The sequence below is a fragment of the Scyliorhinus canicula genome, chromosome 8 (genome assembly GCF_902713615.1).
Source record: "Scyliorhinus canicula chromosome 8, sScyCan1.1, whole genome shotgun sequence".
Lineage (NCBI taxonomy): Eukaryota > Metazoa > Chordata > Chondrichthyes > Carcharhiniformes > Scyliorhinidae > Scyliorhinus > Scyliorhinus canicula.
Genome location: NC_052153.1, coordinates 32385795 through 32411314, shown reverse-complemented (window position 1 = coordinate 32411314; position 25520 = coordinate 32385795). Strand labels below are relative to the sequence as shown.

The window sequence follows — 25520 nt, the reverse complement described above, 5'->3', positions numbered from 1 at the left end:
CGCCTAAAAGAAGGCCCCGACGCCGGAGTCATCTGCACCGCTTTTGCTCGCCGGAAATCGGCGTTACGACGGTCCGCGGACAATTTCGCCCAGTATGTGCCAAATAGCCTTTTCTTTGTTTGATTCTCTGGTGCAATGTGAATGTTGTTTCACTAACTAGAATTACACTGTATATTTTTTACTGAATTTACACTGTAGTTGGGAAATTACGATTCCATTATTGCAGCCAAACATGTACATATTAAACAACAGCCTGTCATTTATATCATGCTTTTTATGTTGGAAACTGTCTAAAGTACTTCACAGGGACTTAAAGATGAGTTTTAATTTCCCAGTGCATTGAGTGCAGGGGGAGTCCTGTAGCTTGCAGGAAACACGGGTGCAGCACATCTGTCGGGGACTTTTTAAACCAGCTGCTGCATAAACATATTATTTCCCAGTTTCCTTCCCAATTAGTTTGATTTTATGTGATGATGGCCAGTACACACTGATTCGAAGTCTGGTATTTCAAGGGTAATTCTTCGTATAAAATGTGATGGATTCTGGAGGTGAGGGCACAGCAGAATAAATTGACAGAATGGGATGCACACATTCAAAGGCTGCCTGTTTCAGTAATGCCTCCCTGGATGTGGTGCTGAGGGCTGTAAGGGCCTGCATGTGTTCCCTCTTAACAGGAGGTAAAAGTCTCCCGATGAAGCAACCAGGGTGTGTGTGGAAGTTGCTCATGAGGTCAGCAGCAGGAATGATTGTGAAGCCCCTGTTGAAAGTGGGTTAATTAAGTAAGCAGGCCAGGAAAGGTGAGAACAGTGGCACATTCAACTCGACCTGAGGTTTGTATCATACCAAAGCCATCCCTCTGCCTCTCGAGCCCACATCAGTAGTGTAAAATCCAACCCATAAAGTTCACAATCCTCCCCTTCTTTGAGCCATGCCAGGATATTGAAGATCTTGGATAGAAATGATATAAACATGAGATGATAGGGGCAGCACGGTAGCATAGTGGTTAGCATCAATGCTTCATAGCTCCAGGGTCCCAGGTTCGGTTCTCGGCTGGGTCACTGTCTGTGCGGAGTCTGCACGTCCTCCCCGTGTGTGCGTGGGTTTCCTCCGGGTGCTCCGGTTTCCTCCCACAGTCCAAAGATGTGTGGGTTAGGTGGATTGGCCATGCTAAATTGCCCGTAGTGTCCTAAAAAGTAAGGTTAAGGGGGAGTTGTTGGGTTACGGGTACAGGGTGGATATGTGAGTTTGAGTAGGGTGATCATTGCTCGGCACAACATCGAGGGCCGAAGGGCCTGTTCTGTGCTGTACTGTTCTAAAAAAAAAATGATAGATATAGAACAGTACAGCACAGAACAGGCCCTTCGGCCCTCGATGTTGTGCCGAGCAATGATCACCCTACTTAACCCACGTAACCGGTATACCCGTAACCCAACAATCCCCCCATTAACCTTACACTATGGGCAATTTAGCCTGGCCAATCCACCTAACCCGCACATCTTTGGACTGTGGGAGGAAACCGGAGCACCCGGAGGAAACCCACGCGCACACGGGGAGGACATGCAGACTCCGCACAGACAGTGACCCAGCCGGGAATCGAACCTGGGATCCTGGAGCTGTGAAGCATTGATGCTAACCACCATGCTACCGTGAGGCCCCAATATGTTTAACATTGTTCAAGAATGAGTCGGATGGTTGGGAGCAGATGCTTTTAGCAGTTGAGAAGTCAAGAATGATGAGCCAAATTCATAATAGAACAGATAGGCAACAGGAGAAACTCCTTTACACAGAGATTTGTGAAGTTAACAAATTCACTTCCATTCCCAGTGGAGGGAGAAACTATATCAACATAGGCTATTTGAGCCAAATGATGAGTTTTTGCGTTGCAGCTTTTATGTTTTGCTTTGAATGTATTAGAGATAGATTTCTTCGTCAAAAATCATAGTCAAAATCTCAATGTTCTTTTTGAGCAGCAGGAATTTCTACTGCCATATATGAGTCAGTAAACATTTGTTGCACATCTATTTTAGATCCACCCGTCATCTACATTCAGAAATGGAACTGACCTCATATTTATGGTTAGTAAATCTGTTTTTTCCCGTAAGTTCATGTCAACTTGTATCTTTGTTTGCTGGTTTATCTGAAAGAAAAAAACCTTTAAATACCTTTTTATGTGTAATTCTATAGTTTTTGTCATGCTACGAATATCCTGAACAAAATTATCCAATTATTATAGTGTTATCTACATTGTTTGTTTCTGAGAAATTAAAACCAAAATATCAAGCTGTATTTTCTGCAACAACTGTTTTCACCAGATGCTTGCAGTTCTCTCTCTATGACACTGCCTTTGGGGCTTATTTAAATCTAACTTCAAGCAAATCTCCCAAACGATTTCTGAGTTAATTTGTAGTCAGTTTTTCAAGGAGTTTCCCACCAGCTCTACCGACGGGTTCCCCACCGCCGTTCAATGACATTGAGTCACTTTTTGGGCCCTGGGGAGTATCTCACCGGTTTAGCCCAAACTTAGACTTTTTTTTAGCACTAGGGAGCTAAACTCAGAGATCGGGTCACCATTTTGAAAGTGAAAGGGTGCCCCAATCTCTATGTGAGCTTATGGGTCCTCCATCCCCCCCCCCCACCAATGGGCATTATCACCCCCCACAAACATGGAACTACCCCACGCCCCCCAAGTGAAGACACCCCGCTATGGCTACCAGGAGGACCCTTTCTTCAGGTCTCCCAAGCCCCCTTCTAGGTCCCCCACCTATCGTTCCCCCCCTCAAACTCCTGGAGGCCCCTACCTACCTGCCCTACACTCCCCCACACTTAAAACCCCCGTCCACCCTCATTTCATGGCATGAAATGGTCCCTGGGCATTGGTACTCAGGCACCCTTGCATTGTCACCATAGCACCCAGGCAGTGCTCCTGCTGGCTTAGCAATGCCAACCAGGCACCTTTACAGTGCCACAGTGGCAGTGCCAGGGTGCCATCTGGGCAGTGCCAGGGTAGCCACGTTCCTGGAGGAGGGCCAGAAAGCCAGCCTGCACTTACCCTGACCACCCAGGAGTCTCCGATTGCTATGAAGAACACTGGGTACCATTCTGCCTCGGCCACGTTTGTGTGGACCAGCACTGATCAGCGCCCAGCTGCAGCCTCCCTGGGGAGGCCGAAGAATCGAGGGAGGCTGGTGGATCCCGGGTGAGTACATCGGAAGTAGGTTTACGTCCTACTACCGCGAGTGTCATTCGGTCCCGCCCAGCATGCCTCCCGGGAGGTGCGGAGCCTGTCGGGAGGCTTGATGAAGGGCTTTCCCAGCATTCTCGGCCGCATTGCGCTCAAGCGAGAGCACAACGCAGTCGGAGAATCACGCCCCATGTCTATTTCTAGAGAGATTAGCTTGCAGTTCCTGAGGGCACGATCCTCCGGCCACGCTGTGCTGGAAATGTATCTTCAACTATGTAAACTCACAGTTTCCTTATAGTGAATTCTATCTTATACAGCTTTTCTCTATCACTTTAACTGTTTGTAACGTTGTGCTCTCATCTACATAACTTACTGTGCCTGCTAACTCAGTGTCATCTTGAAAATCTGTGTATAGAACTTTCTGTTTTTTCATCAAAGTAATTTAGTGTATAAAATCTTGGGCACCAATACAGATCCCTGGGGAATACAACCTGCCAAATTCCACCAATGAGAGAATGTTACCTCCAACTATGGCTGGGTTTTTCTAGTCCCGCCCACGGCCGGGACCTTATGCTCCCAGTGCAGCGAGAATCTCAGCCCATGTCTCAACGTTAGCTCAAATTCCACATCCTCTCTACTGCAGAATCTTATGTGAGCCTATGTAGATTGATACCCTTACACACTGCCCTATTAGTGAATTCCTCAGTAAAATTTGAATTGACCAGAAATGACCAACCCTTGACAAATCTCTTGTGATTTCTTAGCTCAACTCATCCTTGTTCATGTGTTTAGTCTCGAGTGATAAATTCTAGTAACCTCCTCACAACTGATTTTACCTGATAGGTCGATAGTTACCTACTTTCTCCCTCCTCCTCTTAAATAGTGAAGAAACCTTTGACACTTTCCTATCCAGAAATACAGTGGTGTGTTCTCTGAGTGAAATTTGACGATGGTTTGCTTTTTAAATATGTTGCCATTAGAGTTTGATAAATTGTTTTAACATTGTCCACAATTTGCTGATTGCTTCTTCTCTTCCTGTTTAGTACCATGGATTACTATCACTGAAAGTTGAGGATGAAAACGCTCCCTCAATGTCCAATAAAAGAGCAAAAATACTGGTTACCAGCCATGGTCAACGGTATTTTCCAGCCAAAACAGAGCTTCCTCAGACTGCCAAAGTAATGACACAGCATTTTCCTGGAAAACAGGTTGGATTTAAGGAAAAATAGGAATGGTAGCACTTCCTTCCTTTCTTCCTATTACCAGTGCTTCATGCTACAATTGTTGCTTTCTTTCTTGATTAGTAGAGGCACTGATTGACACAGTTTTATCCACGGTTTGGAATGGGTTTGTTAAACGCAGCCAAAAGGTTATCCGCAAACTTTGAAATTGACCCCTGCACATCACAGGGACACAATCTACCCGACTGGGGACAAAGTCCCATAGCGCGTGATTAGATAGGTGTTTCGCAGTGCTTTGAGTGCTGAGAAACACCACTCTATCTGACGTCCATCTGGATTGCTTGGGGGCCTCAGTGGGGAACGCACGGCCAAGGACACACTTAGTTCTCTTCCCTGCACTGAGGAGCTCCACTGACCGGAACTCCTCAGTTTGATTTGATTTTGATTTGATATATTGTCACATGTACATTGAAAAGTATTTTTCTGCGGCTGAGGGAACGTACACAGTACATACATAGTAGACAAAAGAATAATCAACAGAGAACATTGACAAATGGTACATCGACAAACAGCGATTGGTTACAGTGCGGAACAAGGGACCAAACAAAGTAAATACATGAGCAAGAGCAGCATAGGGCGTCGTGAAGAGTGATCTTACAAGGAACAGATCAGTCTGAGGGGGAGTCGTTGAGGAGTCTAGTAGCTGTGGGGAAGAAGCTTTTCCTATGTCTGGATGTGCGGGTCTTCAGACTTCTGTACCCTCTGCCTGATGGAAGGGTCTGGAAGAAGGCAATGCCTGGGTGGGAGGGATCTCTGATAATGCTGTCTGCCTTCCTGGGACAGCGGGAGGTGTATACAGAATCAATGTGAGGGTGGCAAGTTTGTGTGATGCATTTAGCTGAGTTCACCACACTCTGCAGTTTCTTGCGATCTTGGATCGAGCAGTTGTCATTCCAGGCTGTGATGCAGCCGGATAGGATGCTCTCTATCGCACATCTGTAGAAGTTTGTGAGAGTTGATGCAGACATGCCAAATTTCTTTAGCTTCCGCAGGAAGTAGAGACGTTGTTGGGCTTTCTTGACTTGCATCAACGTGAGTGGACAAGAACATTACATAGATAGAACATAGACATTACATAGAACATTACAGCGCAGTACAGGCCCTTCAGCCCTCGATGTTGCGCCGACCTGTGAAACCACTCTAAAGCCAATCTACACTATTCCCTTATCATCCATATGTTTATCCAATGACCATTTGAATGCCCTTAGTGTTGGTGAGTCCACTACTGTTGCAGGCAGGGCATTCCACGCCCTTACTACTCTCTGAGTAAAGAACCTACCTCTGACATCTGTCCTATATCTATCTCCACTCAATTTAAAGCTATGTCCCCTTGTGCTAGACATCACCATCCAAGGAAAAAGGCTCTCACTGTCCACCCTATCTAATCCTCTGATCATATTGTATGCCTCAATTAAGTCACCTCTTAACCTTCTTCGCTCTGACGAAAACAGCCTCAAGTCCCTCAGCCTTCCCTCATAAGATCACAGGGCAGCACGGTAGCATTGTGGATAGCACAATTGCTTCACAGCTCCAGGGTCCCGGGTTCGATTTCGGCTTGAGTCACTGTCTGTGCGGAGTCTGCACATCCTCCACGTGTGTGCGTGGGTTTCCTCCGGGTGCTCCGGTTTCCTCCCACAGTCCAAAGATGTGCAGGTTAGGTGGATTGGCCATGATAAATTGCCCTTAGTGTCCAAAATTGCCCTTAGTATTGGGTGGGGTTAATGGGTTATGGGGATCGGGTGGAGGTGTTGACCTTGGGTAGGGTGCTGTTTCCAAGAGCCGGTGCAGACTCGATGGGCCGAATGGCCTCCTTCTGCACTGTAAATTCTATGATCTAAGATCTTCCCTCCATACCAGGCAACATCCTGGTAAATCTGCTCTGCACCCTTTCCAATGCTTCCACATCCTTCCAATAATGCGGCGACCAGAATTGCATGCAATACTCCAAATGCGGCCGCACCAGAGTTTTGTACAGCTGCAACATGACCTCATGGCTCCGAAACTCAATCCCTATACCAATAAAAGCGAACACACCGTATGCCTTCTTAACAACCCTCTCAACCTGGGTGGCAACTTTCAGGGATCTATGTACATGGGCACCGAGATCTCGCTGATCAATCACACCACCAAGAATCTTACCATTAGCCCAGAACAGTGTAGAGAGAGCTCGGGACGCCCCTCCCACACCTCTCCACACTTACCCAGGGGAGCCCCCTACCCCCCACTGCATATTGCCCCCAATTCTTTCCACACACATTGGCCCTGACTCCCCTATCAAAGACCGGCCCCAACCATACCCCCCACCCACCGAATGACAACCAGCCAACCCCAGATTGCCTGGGTCTCTTTCTCCCCCCCCCCCCCCCCCCCCCCCCCCCCCCCCCCCCCAGGGATCTCTGTAATATGGGGACCCTCCCCACTGGAACCTCATATGAGGGGGACTCTCACAGGACCACTGTAATAGGGGGACCCCAACAGGGACCTCCTCCACAGATCCTCCAAACACACACACCCTGCCCCTCCCCCCCCCCACACAAAGCACCCCCATTTAGAAACTAGAGAGTAGTCCAGCAGGGGCAGTGGGAAGCATTATAGCTGCAATACTTCTATGTTCTATGTTCTAATACTTCTCTGCAGCCCCGCATGTCCATTTCTCGAAGGAGAACAGCTCTGCCTGCATTTGGTTCCCACAGATCCACTATTTGCAAGCCATTCATAGCTTTTGAATAGTGGTCTGTAGTTGGCAGCTATTACAAATCATCTGCAACTTTGATCCATTCATATCCTTTCACACTTCAGTGGAGTGGCCGAAGTGGTAAAACCCCAATATTTGTAACCATTGACCACAGCAACGAGAGGGAAGTGCAGTAAAATCACATGCTTGAGTCATTGGAATGCACCTGGTGCACTTACATATATTGCTGAGATTGCTGCAAGATTTTGAAGGGAGCAGAACCTTACAGGAAAATACAGGTTGTCAAGATTTCTCACCTCCTGTTGTCATTCATGGAGTATGGGTTTTCTAGCTGGAGTTAGTTCAAGACTATCATTTTTAGGGGCTGTTTAGCACACTGGGCTAAATCGCTGGCTTTGAAAGCTGACCAAGCAGGCCAGCAGCACGGTTCAATTCCCGTAACAGCCTCCCCGAACAGGTGCCGGAATGTGGCGACTAGGGGCTTTTCACGGTAACTTCATAGAAGTCTACTCGTGACAATAAGCGATTTTCATTTCATTTCATTTCATAAAAGCTGGCCCAAAGCCGGGTTGGTGTGGTTAGTTCTCCCAGCAAGGACTGAAGTGAGACTGTGTAACTGCCATAAGAAGAAGATTGTATATAGTTAAATAAACATTTGTTACACTACTGCTGGCTTCCACGAGTTACTAAACTAACGCTAAGGACAAAAGGAAAGTCCGGACTCACTTGAGGAACTGCCTAGTTGCCCATTTTATTACTATCTTGGAGCATGTAGACATAAAAGTGCAGGAAATCTGCCGTCCTTGCCTAGTCTGGCCTATAAGTGACTCCAGATCCCACAACCATGGCAAGCTACTCAATTCAAGGGCACTTAAGGACAGGAAACAAATGCTGGCTTTGTCAGCCATGTCCCCATTCCATGAACAAATAAGGACTGTTCATGATCTCTTCTATCACTCTCTGAATGATTGAGAGTAGATCAGAGAGAAGAGTAGATTGAGAGTGGGGAAAATTGATGTACAGAGAGATCTGGGAGTTCAGGTCCATTGTACCCTGAAGGTGGCAACGCAGGTTGATAGAGTGGTCAAGAAGGCATACAGCATGCTTGCCTTCATCGGACGCGGTATTGAGTACAAGAGTCGGCAGGTCATGTTACAGTTGTATAGGACATTGGTTAGGCCAGATTTGGAATACTGCGTGCAGTTCTGGGCGCCACATCACCAGAAGGATGTGGATGCTTTGGAGAGGGTGCAGAGGAGGTTCACCAGGATGTTGCCTGGTATGGAGGGGGCTAGCTATGAAGAAAGGTTGAGTAGATTAGGATTGTTTTCATTGGAAAGACGGAGGTTGAGGGGGGACCTGATTGAGGTCTACAAAATTATGAGAGGTATGGACAGGGTGGATAGCAACAAGCTTTTTCCAAGAGTGGGGGTGTCAGTTACAAGGGGTCACGATTTCAAAGTCAGCGGGGGAAAGTGTAAGGGAGATGTGCGTGGAATGTGTTTTTACGCAGAGGGTGGTGGGTGCCTGGAATGCTTTACCAGCGGAGGTGATAGAGGCGGGCACAATAGCATCATTTAAGATGCATCTAGACAGATATATGAACGGGCGGGGAACAGAGGGAAGTTGATCCTTGGAAAATAGGCAACAGGTTGAGATAAAGGATCTGGATCGGCGCAGGCTGGGAGGGCCGAAGGGCCTGTTCCTGTGCTGTAATTTTCTTTGTACTCAGGCAGTTTTCCCAAGTAGGTATCCAGTTAAAGAGGAGCAAGTGTGTGTTCCGCACGAGAGCGCTAATCTACTTAGGATACTGAATGGACAGAGATGGTCCACACCTGGTGGAAGATAAAGTTCGGCCAAAAAACGGGCTCTGACCCCAAAGAATGCCATTGAGCTCCAGTCATTCCTAGGCCAGGTAAATTACTGTGGGAAGTTCATTACAAACCTGGCCATTTTATTGGCTCTATTCCACATATTGTTGGAGAAGGACCAGGAGTAGTTCTGGGGTGCCTCGCAAGACAAAGCATTCACTGGAGCGGAAAGGCATCTATCATCCACACAGCTCCTCATCCACTATGATCGAACTCAGCTGCTAATCCTGGCATTCAATGCCTCCCCCTACAGCATTGGAGCGGCGTTGGCCCATGGATGGAGCAACGGCATGGAATGCCCCATTGTTTTTGCTTCGGGGACCCTGGCAGGTGCTGAGCGATGTTACGCTCAAATTGAGAAGGAGGGCATGTCAGGTTAGATTTGGAGTCAAGAAATTCAACCAATATGTTTATGGGAGGTTTTTCTCTATTGTGACTGACCACAAGCCCCTACTCGGCCTTTTAGGAAGGATAAAGGAATTCCACTCATAGCATTGGCTACAATTCAGTGCTGGGCACTTCTACTCACTGCATATGAATATTTGTTTTGACACTGCCCGGGTACGCACAGTTGCACAGTGGTTTGCACTGTTTTTACACAGAGCCAGGCTCGATTCCTGGCTTGAGTCACTGTCTGTGCGGAGTGTGCACGTTGTTCCCCTGTGTGCGTGGGTTTGCTCTGGGTGCTCCGGTTTTTTCTCACAAGTCCCGAAGAGCATGCGTACAAGGTGAATTGGACATTTTTAATTCTCCCTCAGTGTACCCAAACAGGGGTCGGAGTGTGGCGACTATTCTGGAATTTCACAGTAACCTCATTGCAGTGTTTATGAAAGTCTACTTGTCATACTTATTATTATTGCACAGATCATAAGACCATTAGACATAGGAGCACAGTTAGGCCATTTGGCCCATCGAGTCTGCTCTGCCATTTAGCTGATATGATTCTCATCCCCATTGTCCTGCCTTCTCCCCATAAATCCGGATTCCCTTATATTTGTCTTAAAGACACTCAGTGACTTGAGCTCCACAGCCTTCTGCGGCAAAGAGTTGCACAAATTCACCACCCTCTAGCTGATGAAATTCACCTCATCACAGTTTTGAAGGATCATCCCTTCAGTCTTAGGCTGTACCCTTGTGTAAAGTTTATCCTACCAGTGGAAATATCCTCTCCACATCCACCCTATCCAGGACTCGGAGCATCCTGTAAGTTTCAATAAGATCCCCTCATCCTTCTGAACTCCAACGAATACAGACCCAAAGTCCTGAACCGCTCCTCATATGACAAGCCCTTATTCCAGGGATCATTCTTGTGAACAACCTCTGGACCCTTTCCTGGGCCAACACATCCTTCCCGAGATACAGAGCCAGAACTGCTCACAATACTCCAAATGGGATCTGACCAGAGCCTTATGCAGCCTCAGAAGTATAATAATTATTATTATCATTATTAAGTCCACCCCTTCTCTTGTATTCTAGCCCTCTTGACATGAATGCTAATGTTGCATTTGCCTTCCTAACTGCTGACTGAACCTGCACGTTAACCTTGAGAGAATCTTGAACAAGAACTTCCAAGTCCCGTTGTGCTTCTGATTTCCTAAGCCGTTCCCCATTTAAAAAATACATTCAAATGCCTACATTCTTCCTACCAAAGTGCATAACCTCACACTTTTCCACATTGTATTCCCCCCCCCCGCTTCCTCAATACTATCTGTTCATCTGCAGATCTTTGTCTCATCTGCTAACTTGGAAACAGTGCCCTCAGTTCCTTCTTCCATCACTCATGCCAATGTTTTCAGTTGTCTACCATTGCCCGTGAGTGTCCCATTGCCACCAGTGGTGGATGAAGTGGTTGCAACTCTCAACTTTCTGCATACCTTGCCGGTGACGGCTACCCAGGTGGTTGCAGCAGGATCCAGGATTGGCAAAACTCTGCCTCATGCTTTTGAGCAGCGGACCGCAGGGAACCCTTTCTGTAGCCCACTGACCTTTTGCCCAGAAGTTCTCAACTCAGCATGGAGGACATTGTTATATTATGGGGAACTCGCATAGTAACCCCACCGTGAGGTCAGGAGTCCCTGCTGAAGGAACTGCACAGTGAGCACCCGGTCACCTCTAAGATGAAGTTGTTGCCCCGTAGTTATGTCTGGTGGCTTGGCATTGATGGGGACATTGAGAGGGTCTTCCACAGCTGCCCGGCATGCCAGGAGCATCAGCCTCCCTTCATCCCTAGGAACAGCCTGGTAGCCCGTGGGTGCAACTACATGCGCACTTCGCAGGGCCTTTCACAGGGTCCATGTTCCTCATTATCGTGGATGCCCACTCGAAGTGGCTAGATGGCCAAGGCAATGTCCAGGGCCATGGCAGAAAAGCTTTGGATCTTGTTCAGCACCCATAGGTCCTAGTAATGGATAATGGGACACCATTTATTGATGATAAAGTTTACCGTATTTACAAAAGAGAACGGTATCCGGCATGTTAGAACCGTTCTGTACTATCCCTCATCCAATGGCCTGATGAAAAGGGTGGTCCAGACTTTCAAAAGGGGCATAAAAAAACAACCAGAGGTTCCATGGACATGCAACTGGTGTGATTCCTTTTCAACTACCGCAGAACACTGCACGTGACAAAAGGAATCGCTGCTGTCTGACAGCTTAGAACCTGGTTGAGTCTCACACTTACCGACCTCAGCGGGAAAGTGGAGGTGCAGTAGGAGGCACAGAAGCTGCAACGTGACTTGAGGACCCATGGGCGGCAATTTCACTAAAAGGACGCGGTCTATGTCCGCAACATTTAGACGGGGCACTTTGGCTCCCAGGTGTTGTGCTGGAGTGAACAGGGCCAGTCTTGTACAAGGTTAAGATTCAGGAGAGAGTCCAGCAGAAGCATTTGGATCACCTGCACAGGTGGGAGCCCATGCTTCACGGCACCCAACCAGCAGCATTGAAATCTCCGCCTGGAACAGCCCCTCGGCCTGTGGACATAATCGTCTATATCCCGGCATCCGGTCCAGCAGACTCCAGCTTGGAAATGGACACGGATATGTCTGTGCCTATGGACGACATTGTGGCCGGGACTGAGGTCCCAGGAATAACTCTTCGGCGGTCAGCCAGGGAACAGTGGTCGATAAACCGATGCACACCACCGGGCCCAGAGCTGCCACAACTGGACCAGCAACCTCAGGCAAAGCGAAGCAGACAGCCCTCACCATTGATGACTGAAGGGGAACTTTCAAACTTGGTGGGGAGTGGGTGCTATAATCCCCACAAGGACCACGGATAAACCATTGTTTATCTTCCTGTGGGAACCGTGGAGGACGCGCTTCCCAGATAGGCGGCAGGGGCAACCCAGCTGGAGCTCCTTAAAGAATATCATAAAAGCCGGCCCAAAGCAGGGCCAATGTGGTTCACTCTCCCAGCAAGGACTGAAGTGGGAGTGAGTAACAGCCATAAGCAAAATGTTGTATGTAGTTAAATAAATCTTTGGTACACTACTGCTGGCTTCCTTCAACGTACTAAACCTCCTGTGCAGTTTCATAGTTGCACGTTTTTTGCTTGTTAGCAGGGACCATTTCATCAATTATCCCATTAATGGTATCAATATTTCTAGTTGCAGCAGATCTCTCCATTTATTATGGTGATGGTGTTCTCAGAACACTTGGCACGTTCACTAGCTGTAAAGATGAAAAATATTCATTCCCAACCCTCTGATCTTTTCCTTCAGGAAACTAAATTTGCACCCAAACTCTGACCGTCTCCACCCTCTCAAAATTTCTCTTTCGAGATGCTTTCTCAAGTCAATATTTGAAGCAGGAATTGTATTTGATTTGATGTTGTCGGAGATTTGACATTGTGGAATGTATTTGATGAACATAGTACAGAATTCAGATTTCTCATGCACCAACGATGCAACATTGACAAGCGTTGCTTTATTTCATTCCAGGAGCTAAGTGCCAGAAAATGTACCTTTGGATGGACCTATCACGACAATAGATGTTATTATCTGAGCACTAAACACAAGGCAACCTGGACTGCAGCGGCCCGAGCCTGCAAGGAAATGTAAGACATAATATGAATGGTCCATATTACTTAATTGCAATTCCTGGATCATTTAAGTTCAGCAGATATTAGCCCTAAATTGAAATATTTGAGCATCAAGCTCAATAGTACATCATCAAGAATTTATTTGGAAAATATTAATTTGGATCATTTCAATTGAGAAATAACCGTGTGGTTGTGTACACCCATTTATCGAATCACTGTTAATTTTCTGATGTCGAGCTGGGCAGAAGCAGGTCACCCATTGTCTCCGGTTGGAGCCATAGCTGCAAAAGTGACAGATTCAACCTGAAAAGACTTGTGCCACCAAAGTCTACTGAGCTAGTGAACTATTTTTTATACATAGTTTATGGGTTGGCATGGTGGCACAAGTGTTGGCATGGTGTCTCACAGCGGCAGGGACCCAGGTTCTATTCCGACCTCAGATGACTGTGTAGAGATTGCACTATCTTCCCGTGTCTGCGTGGGTTTCCTCCAGATGCTCCGGTTTCCTCCCATAGTCCAAAGATATGCAGGTAAGGTGGATTGGCCATGATAAATTGGTCCCTGGTGAAGTTACGGGGATGGTGTGGGGATTAGGCCGAGTCAGGGTGATGTTTCAGAGGGCCAGTGCAGACTCGAATGACCAATTGAGCTCCTCATGCACTTTAGGGATTCTATGTTGCAATCTACAGCTATAGATAGCTGGGAAATTAAGTTATTCCTGCAGTTTCTTTCAAGAAATGTTTTTTTACTGGCGATCGGAATAATGAACCCAGTGACAGTAGAACTCACCTCAATGGTGATTCTTTAGTAACACACTTATAGAACATAGAACAGTACAGCACAGTAGAGGCCCTTCAGCCAAGATGTCTGGGGAAGGTGGGACCTCTATAGACAGGATGGTCTACATCTGAACCTGAGGGGCACCAATATCCTGGGGGGGAGATTTGTTAGTGCTCTTTGGGGGGGTTTAAACTAATTCAGCAGGGGCATGGGAACCTGGATTGTAGTTTTGGGGTACGGGAGATTGAGAGTATAGAGGTCAGGAGCACAGATTTGACTTCGCAGGAGGGTGCCAGTGTTCAGGTAGGTGGTTTGAAGTGTGTCTACTTCAATGCCAGGAGTATACGAAATAAGGTAGGGGAACTGGCAGCATGGGTTGGTACCCGGGACTTCGATGTTGTGGCCATTTCAGAGACATGGATAGAGCAGGGACAGGAATGGTTGTTGCAGGTTCCGGGGTTTAGGTGTTTTAGTAAGCTCAGAGAAGGGGGCAAAAGAGGGGGAGGTGTGGCGCTGCTAGTCAAGGACAGTATTACGGTGGCGGAAAGGATGCTAGATGGGGACTCTTCTTCTGAGGTAGTATGGGCTGAGGTTAGAAACAGGAAAGGAGAGGTCACCCTGTTGGGAGTTTTCTATAGGCCACCTAATAGTTCTAGGGATGTAGAGGAAAGGATGGCGAAGATGATTCTGGAAAAGAGCGAAAGTAACAGGGTAGTTGTTATGGGAGACTTTAACTTTCCAAATATTGACTGGAAAAGATATAGTTCGAGTACATTAGATGGGTCATTCTTTGTACAATGTGTGCAGGAGGGTTTCCTGACACAATATGTTGACAGGCCAACAAGAGGCGAGGCCACATTGGATTTGGTTTTGGGTAATGAACCAGGCCAGGTGTTAGATCTGGAGGTAGGTGAGCACTTTGGAAACAGTGACCACAATTCGGTGACCTTTACGTTAGTGATGGAAAGGGATAAGTATACCCCGCAGGGCAAGAGTTATAGCTGGGGGAAGGGCAATTATGATGCCATTAGACATGACTTAGGATGTGTTGGTTGGAGAAGTAGGCTGCAAGGGTTGGGCACACTGGATATGTGGAGCTTGTTCAAGGAACAGCTATTGCATGTTCTTGATAAGTACGTACCAGTCAGGCAGGGAGGAAGGGGTCAAGCGAGGGAACCGTGGTTTACCAAAGAAGTGGAATCTCTTGTTAAGAGGAAGAAGGAGGCCTATGTGAAGATGAGGCGTGAAGTTTCAGTTGGGGCGCTTGATAGTTACAAGGAAGCGAGGAAGGATCTAAAGAGAGAGCTGAGACGAGCAAGGAGGGGACATGAGAAGTCTTTGGCAGGTAGGATCAAGGAAAACCCAAAAGCTTTCTATAAGTATGTCAGGAATAAAAGAATGACTAGGGTAAGAGTAGGGCCAGTCAAGGACAGTGGTGGGAAGTTGTGTGTGGAGGCTGAGGAGATAAGCGAGATACTAAATGAATACTTTTCGTCAGTATTCACTCAAGAAAAAGATAATATTGTGGAGGAGAATGCTGAGACCCAGGTTATTAGAATAGATGGCATTGAGGTGCGTAGGGAAGAAGTGTTGGCAATTCTGGACAAGGTGAAAATAGATAAGTCCCCGGGGCCGGATGGGATTTATCCTAGGATTCTCTGGGAAGCCAGGGAAGAGATTGCTGAGCCTTTGGCTTTGATTTTTAGGTCATCATTGGCTACAGGAATAGTGCCAGAGGACTGGAGGATAGCAAATGTGGTCCCTTTGTTCAAGAAGGGGAGTAGAGATAACCCCGGTAACTATAGGCCGGTGAGCCTAACGTCTGTGGTGGGTAAAGTCTTGGAGAGGATTATAAAAGATACGATTTATAATCATTGAGATAGGAATAATATGATTAGGGACAGTCAGCATGGTTTTGTGAAGGGTAGGTCATGCCTCACAAACCTTATCGAGTTCTTTGAGAAGGTGACTGAACAGGTAGACGAGGGTAGAGCAGTTGATGTGGTGTATATGGATTTCAGTAAAGCGTTTGATAAGGTTCCCCACGGTCGGCTATTGCAGAAAATACGGAGGCTGGGGATTGAGGGTGATTTAGAGATGTGGATCAGAAATTGGCTAGTTGAAAGAAGACAGAGAGTGGTAGTTGATGGGAAATGTTCAGAATGGAGTTCAGTTACGAGTGGCGTACCACAAGGATCTGTTCTGGGGCCGTTGCTGTTTGTCATTTTTATAAATGACCTAGAGGAGGGCGCAGAAGGATGGGTGAGTAAATTTGCAGACGACACTAAAGTCGGTGGAGTTGTAGACAGTGCGGAAGGATGTTGCAGGTTACAGAGGGACATAGATAAGCTGCAGAGCTGGGCTGAGAGGTGGCAAATGGAGTTTAATGTGGAGAAGTGTGAGGTGATTCACTTTGGAAAGAATAACAGAAATGCGGAATATTTGGCTAATGGTAAAATTCTTGGTAGTGTGGATGAGCAGAGGGATCTCGGTGTCCATGTACATAGATCCCTGAAAGTTACCACCCAGGTTGATAGGGTTGTGAAGAAGGCCTATGGTGTGTTGGCCTTTATTGGTAGAGGGATTGAGTTCCGGAGCCATGAGGTCATGTTGCAGTTGTACAAAACTCTATTACGGCCGCATTTGGAGTATTGCGTACAGTTCTGGTCGCCTCATTATAGGAAGGACGTGGAAGCTTTGGAACGGGTGCAGAGGAGATTTACCAGGATGTTTCCTGGTATGGAGGGAAAATCTTATGAGGAAAGGCTGATGGACTTGAGGTTGTTTTCGTTAGAGAGAAGAAGGTTAAGAGGTGACTTAATAGAGGCATACAAAATGATCAGAGGGTTAGATAGGGTGGACAGCGAGAGCCTTCTCCCGCGGATGGAGGTGGCTAGCACGAGGGGACATAGCCTTAAATTGAGGAGTAATAGATATAGGACAGAGGTCAGAGGTGGGTTTTTTACGCAAAGAGTGGTGAGGCCGTGGAATGCCCTACCTGCAACAGTAGTGAACACGCCAACATCGAGGGCATTTAAAAATTTATTGGATAAGCATATGGATGATAAGGGCATAGTGTAGGTTAGATGGCCTTTAGATTTTTTCCATGTCGGTGCAACATTGAGGGCCGAAGGGCCTGTACTGTGCTGTATCGTTCTATGTTCTATGTTCTATGTTGTGCTGACCATTTATCCGAATCTAAGATCGACCTAACCTACATCCCCTCAATTTACTGCTGTCCATGCTCTTGTCGAAGAGTCGCTTAAATGTCCCTAATTACTCTGACTCCACCACCTGGGCTGGCAGTGCATTCCACGCACCCACCACTCTCTGTATAAAGAACCTTCCTCCAATCACCGTAAAATTATGTCCCCTCGCGACAGTCATTTCCGCCCTGGGGAAAAGTCTCTGGCTATCCACTCTATCCATGTCTCTCATCATCTTGTACACCTCTATCAAGTCACCTCTCTTCCTTCTTCGCTCCAGTGAGAAAAGCCCAAGCTCCCTCAACCTTTCTTCATAAGACATGCCCTCCAGTCCAGGCAGCATCCTGGTAAATCTCCTCTGCAACCTCTCCAAAGCATCCATATCCTTCCTATAATGAGGCGACCAGAACTGGACCCAATATTCCAAGTGTGGTCTAACCAGGGTTTTATAAAGCTGCAGCAAATCCTTGCGGCTCTTAAACTCAATCCCCCTGTTCATGAAAGCCAACACACCATATGCCTTCTTAACAACCCTATCAACCTGGGTGGCAACTTTGAGGGATCTATGTACGTGGACCCCAAGATCCCTCTTCCTCCACACGTCCAAGAATCCTGCCTTTAACCCTGTATTCAGCATTCAAATTTGACCTTCCAAAATGAATTACTTCACAGTTATCTAGATTGAACTCCATCTGCCACTTCTCAGACCAGCTCTGCATCCTGTCCATGTCCTGTTGTAACCTGCAACAGCCCTCAACACGATCTACAACTCCACCAACATTGGTGTCATCAGCAAACTTACTAATGTTCCCTTCCACTTCCTCCTAGGGTTACAGGGATAGGGTGGAGGTGTGGGCTTAGGTAGGGTGCTCATTCCAATGGCCGGTGCAGACTCGATGGGCTGAATGGCCTCCTTCTGCACTGTAAATACTGTGACTCTGTGACTCATCCAAGTCATTGATAAAAACTACAAAGAGCAGAGGTCCCAGAACAGATCCCTGCAGGACACCACTGGTCACCAACCTCCAGGCGGAATACTTTCCATCCACGACCACACGCTGTCTTCTTTCGGCCAGCCAATTCTGTATCCAGACAGCCACATTTTCCTGCATCCAATGCCCCCTAACTTTCTGAATGAGCCTACCATGGGGAAACTTATCAAATGCCTTCCTAAAATCCATATACACCACATCCACGACCTGACCTTCATCAATGTGTCTTGTCACATCCTCAACGAATTCAATGAGGCTTGTGAGGCATGACCTGCCCCGTACAAAGCCATGCTGACTATCTTTAATCAAACTATGTTTTCCTAACTGATCATAAATCCTATCTCTCAGAATACTTTCCAATATTTTGCTCACCACAGACGTAAGACTAACTGGTCTGTAATTCCCAGGGATTTCCCTATCCCCTTTGTTGAATGGGGTACATCATTTGCCTCCCTCCAATCATTTGGTGCTACTCCACTGGAGAATGAGGATGCAAAGATCATCGCCAGCGGCGCAGCAATCTCCTCCTTCGCTTCCCGTACTAACCTTGGGTATATCCCGCCAGGCCCAGGGGACTTATCTATCCTGATGCTTTTCAAAATTTCCAGTACATCCTCCTTTTTAATATCAACCTGTTTGAGTCTATTAACCTGGTTCATGATGTTCTCATGAGCAATAAGGTCCCTCTCTCTCTCTCTCTCGAGTGAATACTGAAGCAAAATATTCATTTAGGGCCTCCCCTATCTCCTCAGACGCTGGACACAAGTTCCCTCCACCATCCCTGATAGGCCCTACTGTCACTCTGATCATCTTCTTATTTCTCACATAAGTGTAGAACGCCTTGGGGTTTCCCCTAATCCTTCCCACCAGGTCTTTTTCATGCTCCCTTCTCGCTCTCCACAGTCCAGTTTCGTCCTGGCTACCTTGTAACCCTCTAGAGACGAGCCAGATCCTTGCTTCCTCAACCTTACGTAAGCATCCTTCTTCCTCTTGACTAGAAGCTTCACTTCTCTTGTCATCCAAGGGTCCTTCACCTGACCATTTCTTCCATATCCCATTGGGACAAAACTATCCAGCACTTGCAGCAAGTGCTCCTTAAACAACCCCCACATTACTGTTGTGCATTTCCCCAAGAACAACTGTTCCCAATTTATGCTCCTCAGCTCCTGCCTAATAGTACAATTTCCCCTCCCCCAATTAAATACCTTCCCATATTGTCTGTTCCTATCCCACTCCATGATTATGGTAAAGGTCAAGGAGTTGTAGTCACTGTCACCGAAATGCTCTCCCACCGAGACATCTGACACATAGTCTGGTTCGTTGCCATGCACCAAATCCAATATGCCCCCCCCCCCCCCCCCCCCCCTCCAGTCGGCCTATCTACATATTGAGTCAAGAATCCTTCCTGTACACACCTGACAAAATCTGTTCCATCCAAACCATTTGCAGTAAGGAGGTTCCAGTCAATATTAGTGAAGTTGAAGTCACCCATGACAACAATTCTGTTACTTCTGCACCTTTCCAAGATCTGCCGCCCAATTTATTCCTCCATCTCTCTGCTGCAATTGGGGGGGGTCTATAGAAAACTCCGAATAAAGTGACTGCTCCTTTCTTGTTTCTTACTTCCACCCATACTGATTCAGTAGACAAACCCTCCTCGACTGCCTCCTTTTCTGCAGCTGTGATGCACTCAATAATTAACAATGCCACTCCCCCTCCTCTTTTACCTCGCACCCTATTCTATTTAAAACATCTAAACCCCGCAACATCTAACAACCATTCCTGTCCCCTGTGAAATCCATGTCTCCGTAATGGCCACAACATCGTAGTTCCAAGTACTGATCCATGCTCTACGTTCGTCTGCCTTATTTCTGACGCTACTTGCATTGAAACAGACGCACTTTAATCCATTCCACTGAGTGCAACATTGCCCTATCAACAATATATCCTTCCTCACAGACTTACTGCATACTATTTCTGCCTGTTCAACAGCTACCCTATCCTCTGATGCATAGCTCTGGTTCTCACCCCCCTGCCAAACTAGTTTAAACCCTCCCAAAGTGCTCGAGCAAACCTCCCACCCAGGATATTGGTGCCCCTCCAGTTTAGATGCAATCGCCCTTCATGTACAGGTCCCACCTTCCCCAGAAGGTATCCTAATGATCCACGTATCTGAAGTCTTCCCTCCTGCAACAACCCTGTAGCCTTGTGTCCAGCTGTACTCTCTCTCTGTTCATTGCCTTACTTGCACATGGCACCGTAGCAATCCTGAGATTACTACTCTGCTTGTCCTGTTCTTTAGCTTCCAACTTAACTCCCGAAAATCACTTTTTAGATCCTCATCCCTTTTCTTAGCTATTTTGTTGGTGCCTATGTGCACCACGACTTCTGGTTGCTCCCCCTCCCATTTAAGAGTGCTGCAGACTGGATCCGAGACATCCCTGGCCCTGGCACCCGAGAGGCAACATACCTTCCGCGACCACATAATCTCCTAACCGTTCCCCGAATCATTGAGTCTCCTATCAGTATAGCTTTTCAATTCTTCCCTGTTCCCTTCTGAGCCATAGAGCCAGGCTCAGTGCCAGAGACCTGGCTGTTCGGTCATCCACGCCACCCCCCCCCCCCCCCCCCCCCCCCCCTCAGCATCTTCGGTGTCTGATTTTGCTCCTCTTCACAATGGTAAACATAACCAACTTTCCAGTACTCACCTTTTACTGCCATCATTACCATCAGGTGATTTTGTTGTTCTTTTGAATTTTTATGCATACAGGGCCCATATTTTATCTGAGCCTTAAATGTTTCCACAGGCACCAAGGAAACCTTGTGAGTGTTGTTTCAAAACAAAACATGGAATGGCTGTGGGATTTCAGTGGAAGGCGTCCCTTCTGGATTGGTATGTACATTCTTTTTCTGAGTGAGGTTAACAATGAATGGATGTTAAAGTTTTCTAATTTCCTGTATAAATCCTGACTGCATATTTCCACATCATCAGTTAACACAGAGAAGGTGACATGGGATAATTTGAGAGGGTAATAGGCTGGCTTGAGGGGGCTGAGGGTTGAACGTTATTTCAAAAGAGTGAACAGGTTCCTTTTGATGCTTGTGGCATGGTGGTGGTGATGAGCCCATGATCACAGGAGGATAACAGGGCAGCACGGTAGCACAGTGGTTAGCACTGTGGTTTCACATTGTGCTGCTGCCTCAGACATCAAGGTCCCAGGTTCGATCCCGGCTCTGGGTCACTGTCCGTGTGGAGTTTGTACATTCTGTCCGTGTTTGCATGGGTTTCGCCCCCACAATCTAAAGATGTGCATGGTAGGTGGATTGACCACGCTAAATTGGCCCTTAAATGGGAAAAATGAATTGGGTACTCTAAATTTATTTTTGAAAACACTGTGGCTTCACAGCGCCAGGGTCCTAGATTCAATTCTGGCTGGGGTCTGCACGTTCTACCCCTGTCTGCGTGGGTTTCCTCCGGGTGCTCCGGTTTCCTCCCACATGTCCCAAAAGACGTGCTGTTAGGTAATTTGGACATTCTGAATTCTCCTCAGTGTACCCGAACAGGTGCCGGAATGTGGCGACTTGGAGCTTTTCACAGTAACTACATTGCAATGTAGGCCTACTTATGACAATAAAGATTATTATTATTACAATGGGGTTTCAAGGGCTGGGAGTCAGCCATGTGATTGGGAGGAAAGCAATATGCACACAGGGCTGGAGAAAGCAGATGGGAGGTCAGCAGTCATGGCATAGGCTAGCAAGAGGCAACTCAGCAAAAGGGTCGCTGAAAGCTTCCATTGAGGGGATACGGAGAAGCACTCTTGCTTCTCTTGGCCCACAAGAAGTGCTGTAAAAGGCATTTCAACTATAGAAATGTTACAGCACTAAAAGAGGCCATTCAGCTCATCATGTTTGTGTCAGCCAAAAAGGGAGAAAGAAAGAAGCTAACCGTTCATTTTTAATCCGAATTCCCAGCACTTCCTGTAGCTTGCAGATTGTACCACTTCGGGTGCAGATCCAGATGCATTTTAAATGAGTTGAACATTTTTATCTCAACCACCAGTTCAGGCAGTGATTTCCAGATACACATCACTCTCTGGGTGAAAAGGTCTTTCTTCAAAGGTTCCCCTAATCTTTTTGCCAATCTAAATTCCCTGATTTCGGGCACCCCTCATCTTGAGGAAACAGGTCTTTCCTGACTACCCTATCTGGACCCCTCATATTTTCATCCACCTCAATTAGGTCACCCCTCAGCTTCATTTGTCCGAATGATAACAGCCCTGGCCAATCCAATCTTTCCTCATTGTTACAATATTCAAGATCTGTCAACATTCTTGTAAATCTCCTCTGTATTCTTTCCAGAGCAATTATGTCAAGTAGCTGGCTTATTCATGTCATCCAAAGGCAACAATACTTCTCTGCTAGCCCGCACAGTGGGCACCATGACCCATGACCTCAGGGAGATGTCAGAAAATGGGGGCTTGTGTGGGGGTTGGGTGAGGGAGGGAGTGTGCAGCCTTTCCAAATTGTGCTTCAGTTCACCTGATTGCTGAACCGTACCAATAAATCTGCAGTTGAGCCTTTCTGATCCATGTCAAAGTTCCTTCAAATTAGGGATCCTTCCATTGACAAGTGCTGGCCCAACCTTACTCTACAATTGGTCAGAAAACCTACTGATTGTCCCTCGTGATTGGGTACATTACTCCATGAAAGAACCCATCAAAAACATGGACTGCCCCTGCTGGAAGAGACCCTGGACCTCCATTGCAAGTTCCACCTACCCCCTTCCACCCACGTGGCATAGTCAATTCCTCCTTAATTCACCCTGGCATGCCTGCCTCGCAAACTGGTGTGTTGTAATGTTATGAATAATAATAATTGCTTATTGTCACAAGTCGGCTTCAATGAAGTTGCTGTGAAAAGCCACGAGTCGGCACATTCCGGCGCCTGTTCAGGGAGGCCGGTACGGGAATTGTACACGTGCTGCTGGCCTTGTTCTGCATTACAAGTCAGCTGTTTAGCCCACTGTGCTAAACCAGCCCCAGCTCCAATCGCTCGATACAAATTGGTTTATGGCTTAATTTATTGAGACTAGGTAGATGGGAGCATTGATACGAAGGTAACAAATGTTGAAGTCACATTAGCAGCAGAACTGCCAATGCATGCTCTGCTGAAAGCAAAAGTGAAACTAAAACTGAAGCAAATGACACATTTCCTTACTGGTGATATCGTGCTGCAAACCCGTAAAGGTATATTACATCACCTGCACTTCCAGGGGTTCCAATGGTGTTTCTGGTCCAGCAGTGGTTGTGACTCACATCAGCCAAGCAACTTGAACAGCAAAGTATGTTCCCAACACACAAATGAATATGTAAAATAAATTATTTAATCTTATTCTCGGTCCTAAATCATGGATAGTTATATATTCCTTTGAGCTGACAGCTATTTTAAAGTGTTTGTCAGCTTTGGTCCATGTATCGACCGACACTAGAATTCAGAAAGCAAGTTTTTTCAATATAGCACGGTAGCATAGTGGTTAGCATCAATGCTTCACAGCTCCAGGGTCCCAGGTTCGGTTCCCGGCTGGGTCACTGTCTGTGTGGAGTCTGCACGTCCTCCCCGTGTGTGCGTGGGTTTCCTCCGGGTGCTCCGGTTTCCTCCCACAGTCCAAAGATGTGTGGGTTAGGTGGATTGGCCATGCTAAATTGCCCGTAGTGTCCTAAAAAGTAAGGTTAAGGGGGAGTTGTTGGGTTATGGGTATAGGGTGGATACGTGGGTTTGAGTAGGGTGATCATTGCTAGGCACAACATCGAGGGCCGAAGGGCCTGTTCTGTGCTGTACTATTCTAAATTCTAAATATCTGTCTAATTTAGTAGCAATTTGTTGATGAGGATCGGTAAGACCTGTCAACTTTTCATTGTGAGTTACTTATTTTCCTTTAAATTCTCAGGCCTCAGTGATCGGATCACTCCAGGCAAATGGGATTGGGCTGGAGGAGAACATGTGGCCTTCACAAACTGGAAGCGAGGCCCACCTCCTGCTTTGAGGAAGAAAGGCAAGAACTGTGTTCTTGTGAAGAGAAGAGGAAAGTGGCAGGTTAAAAACTGCAAGCGGGGCAAGCCACATTATTACATGTGCTCCGTTCGTTAATAAATACAAAAATATTCACATTGAGATTGATTTGTACATATTTTCGGGTTGGTTTATCACAGGGCTAAATAAAGCAGACTTTTAGACCTTGTCTGTTTTTAAAGCAGACCAAGGCAGGCTAGCAACGTGGGTTCAATTCCCCTACCAGCCTCCCCAAACAGGTGCCAGAATGTGGCGACTAGCGGCTTTTCACAGTAACTTCATTTTAAGCCTACTTGTGACAATAAGCGATTTTCATTTCATTTGTAGTGCTGCAATATTTGTTTACAATATTTGGAAGTGCACCAATACACTTTTTATGTTTCTGTGCCCGCTGTTACTGGTCATTGCATGAATCTTTATGAAGCTGTGGCAGAACGTGGAAGTTAGTTCTTGCAATTAGCTGGTTTCAGATAGGTATGACTAACCATAATGTAAACTTCATGGCAATAATTAACAGTTTGAAGTTTTTCTCAAACAAATGCGATATTTACCAAAAGAACATATTAAATATGTGTCCATGTTCAAACACTTTTCTACTCATTTAGAAAAAGTGGACTTAAGCTTCTAAAGTAAAGATAACTCTCATAGATGATAAATAGGGGAGTACCATTTATGGGTGCATAAATGCCTGCGCAGTATTAATAGTCTGCCTGAGGATGGAGACACACATGATTTTGGGCATTAATATCACAATATAAGCAGTACTAGGGTGAAAACCTGCACAGGTCAGGGTGGAGGGAAAGAATTTGGAGGAGGAATGGATGCGCTTCACAATCCTTAACTGGGATTTAATGGCGGATTGAGAAGGAAGAGTGCAAGCCTCAGGAGTATGGTCAGGTGTTAGGAGTACTTCCACTAGGAAACATTAGGAGCGGTGTCTAAATGACTTGGACAAATAGCTAGATTTCAAGACAGGAAGAGAAGAAAAGAGGCAGAGAGGTTGACAAAGACCTTTTCAGAGCTTCGGGGCTAGGCAGCTGGAAACATGGCGTCCAATTGACTGATTAAATTTGGGTGTGCACACAAGGCCAGAATTCGAGGAGCATAGAGACCCTGAAGTACTGTAGGGCTGGAGGGGGTGAGAGGTGGTAAGGGTAAGTCATGGAGGTATCTGAAAACAAATTTGGAAATTTGAAAACCTTCTGATGAAAAAGCTATTGGATAATATAAATCCCAAAGTACAAGTGGGTTTGTGGGAAGTACTTTTTTTTACAGAAAGTACGAAAGCAAGGATGTTACGGTGAATCTTGAGAAAACACTGGTTCAGTCACAACTACATTATTGTGCCCAATTTCTGGATATCACACTTCAGGAAATGTACAAAGACATTGTGCAGAAAACACTAACAAAAACGGTTCTGAGATGAAAGACTTCAGTTCCGA

The 25520-nt window shown here is 46.5% G+C and overlaps 1 protein-coding gene across 1 annotated transcript; it reads left to right on the top strand.

Moving 5' to 3' along the window:
* The first annotated feature begins 2002 nt into the window (after positions 1–2002).
* Positions 2003–24180, top strand: LOC119970174 (FRAS1-related extracellular matrix protein 1-like). Its single transcript, XM_038804360.1, has 5 exons — positions 2003–2075; positions 4225–4389; positions 12928–13043; positions 20814–20899; positions 23957–24180. Exons 1-5 carry the CDS (start codon positions 2073–2075, stop codon positions 24154–24156), a joined length of 570 nt encoding a protein of 189 aa, XP_038660288.1. The 5' UTR covers positions 2003–2072; the 3' UTR covers positions 24157–24180.
* The last annotated feature ends 1340 nt before the right edge of the window (positions 24181–25520 follow it).

Coding starts and splice junctions, on each gene's coding strand:
- LOC119970174 (XM_038804360.1), top strand. Junction 4,390..12,927: donor AGCATTTTCCTGGAAAACAG/GTTGGATTTAAG, acceptor ATTTCATTCCAG/GAGCTAAGTGCCAGAAAATG. Junction 20,900..23,956: donor AAGGCGTCCCTTCTGGATTG/GTATGTACATTC, acceptor TTAAATTCTCAG/GCCTCAGTGATCGGATCACT.